The 2,122-nt window shown below is 44.1% G+C and overlaps 1 protein-coding gene across 1 annotated transcript in view; it reads left to right on the top strand.

Annotated features, from left to right (window-relative positions):
- The window catches only part of LOC118477765, a gene marked incomplete at its 3' end in the record, with an annotated part of 6,122 nt that overhangs the window by 1,690 nt on the left and 2,310 nt on the right, over positions 1-2,122 (top strand). Inside the window, 1 exon segment of the mRNA XM_035970013.1 lies at positions 4-328. Coding sequence (XP_035825906.1) covers positions 4-328 — 325 coding nt within the window.

The following is a 2,122-nucleotide window of genomic DNA, read 5'->3' as shown; positions in this document are numbered from 1 at the left end:
CAGCCGTTATATCCGAAGCCAGGGATGGCGTTCTAAACCAAGGCTTGGCTGCTATCACGTGCTCAGTCATCCACGTCCCTGATTGGTCCACCATATCTATACAGCGAGTGACGTCACCATCCAGCTCCCAGGACGTCTTGACCGTCGGCCGTGACGGAAGTACGACGTGGTACGACGAGTCCATGCGCATGCGCGCCGTGCCCGAGTTCCGGAGGTCTGACTTGGAGTCGGTGGTCACTCTGTGGCTGTCCAGCAGTAGGTGTGGTGACCAGGGAACCTACACGTGCGTGGTGGAGGGGTCAGGGGTCAGGAGGCGGAGTCATACCAAAATTAGAGTGTTCGGTGAGTGAGAACGCCCATAGTTCTGTCCCCGTGGTGTTATGCACCCAGCATCATTTATTAAATTTGATCATTTTTGCTTACTTTCTGATCATTTTCCTCTTTATCGTTCTTTGTTAAAATTAACAGAATCGCATAATTTCACATTTTTGGGCTCAGTTTTCATAATTTCATAATTATTTTTTTTGTGCCTGAAACCACGGGGACAGATAGTTCTTTAAAAAAAAAATAAATGTAGGTGTCTTTACACCCCCATCGACACATTTTAGATTACTTAGGCAGGAGGCAGGCTTCCAACCTGTCAGTCAGCACCGACTCGAGTTAAGACTAAGAGGGATACAACATCCCAGCAGACAGACATCATCAGTCATCAACAAGTGCCAGATCTATGACAGTCATCGGCGATCATGGTTCTCCATTCATTTCTTTGCTCGAATGCCCTTTAAAGACACTCGATAACTATCCCCCCCCCCCCCCCCCCCCCCCCCCCTTGGGGAATCGAAATTAGGTGTCCTGTGTGCGACGGTACAGCGCCTAACCGCTGAGTACACACAAATGCAGTGCACACTGATTCTTTACCAACAAATCATGTGGTTGGTTGGCGGGTGCTCTGGTGTGGTGGGGGGGGGTCGAGGTGCTGGTGTACATAGAGAACTGACGCCCGATGGTATGACTGCTCACACCATTTCCTTCTGATTATGCAGGCTTTTTTTGTAAACTTTGTTGGGCTTTGCTGGTCTCAATAATCGGTAAATTAGATAAATAAGTAAATAAATAAATAAATAAATAAATAATCGTCTCTTCTATACTCGTTGAATTAAACTTGCTCTTACGGCCATTTATCTATGACAATTACATGTACAAACGAACGATACCTTCTTCCACCTTGTGTTTTATATATTATTATAATATAGTCATACTAGAATTCTATCCAAGATTTCCACCAGTCTAAGACAACCATTTTTCTCCTCGCCTCGACAATGGGTGGCCATTTTGGACAATTTCGACTGTACTACTTATCTTTCTATTTTTACTCTAACAAGTTGTCCCAAAGATGGTGTATGTTGTCCTGTGCAGTTGCTGATCATAATTTAATTGTGTGACGTCAACAGAGAGCTTATGCCTGGGGCAAGCAGACAGTACTGTGTTACGTCACCCGTACAACTGTTCTTACTACGTCACATGTCAGGACCAGAAGCCAAACGTTCAGCACTGTGTGGCTGGACAGTGTCATGACCCCGCCACCGGACGTTGTGGTGTACAGGGTAAGCTACCGAACCGGACAACTTCTTGCTCATATGTGTGGCAGTGTGGTGAAATCAAGCGCTCGTCAAAATAATGAAATCGAAGAAACAGCCATTTTTCCTCCAGTTCGGCAATTTTTATGAAATTTTGGGGTTTTTTTTGGCTCAACACCTTTTATGTCCATAAAAAAATATCTCCCTGAAAATTTTGCTGAAAACGTTGATTGATGGCACAAAATATTATGTAGATTTTCAGTTTTCAAGCACTCTCAAGCTACAGACGTTAAAAACTTTGGCGGACATTTTCTCAATAATTTTACCTCTGAAACCATGCTACCTCCACCTCCTTCAATTGCAAACATTTAGACTTCTATTCCAGATAGAAGGGTGTCTTTTCACAAAACGCAAAGCAAATGAATAAGCTTTCAGATGATACCAATAACTCAGAATGCCCAAATATTGACGAGAGCCTGATTTCACAACATCTTGACACATATGCTACTTTCGTGGAGATTATGTGCTCAAAGTGTCGGGGGGGG

Source organism: Aplysia californica, unplaced genomic scaffold (assembly GCF_000002075.1).
Source record: "Aplysia californica isolate F4 #8 unplaced genomic scaffold, AplCal3.0 scaffold00209, whole genome shotgun sequence".
Taxonomy (NCBI): Eukaryota; Metazoa; Mollusca; class Gastropoda; order Aplysiida; family Aplysiidae; genus Aplysia; species Aplysia californica.
Note: the sequence above shows the minus strand (reverse complement) of the source record. Positions and strands in the feature narration are given on the sequence as shown.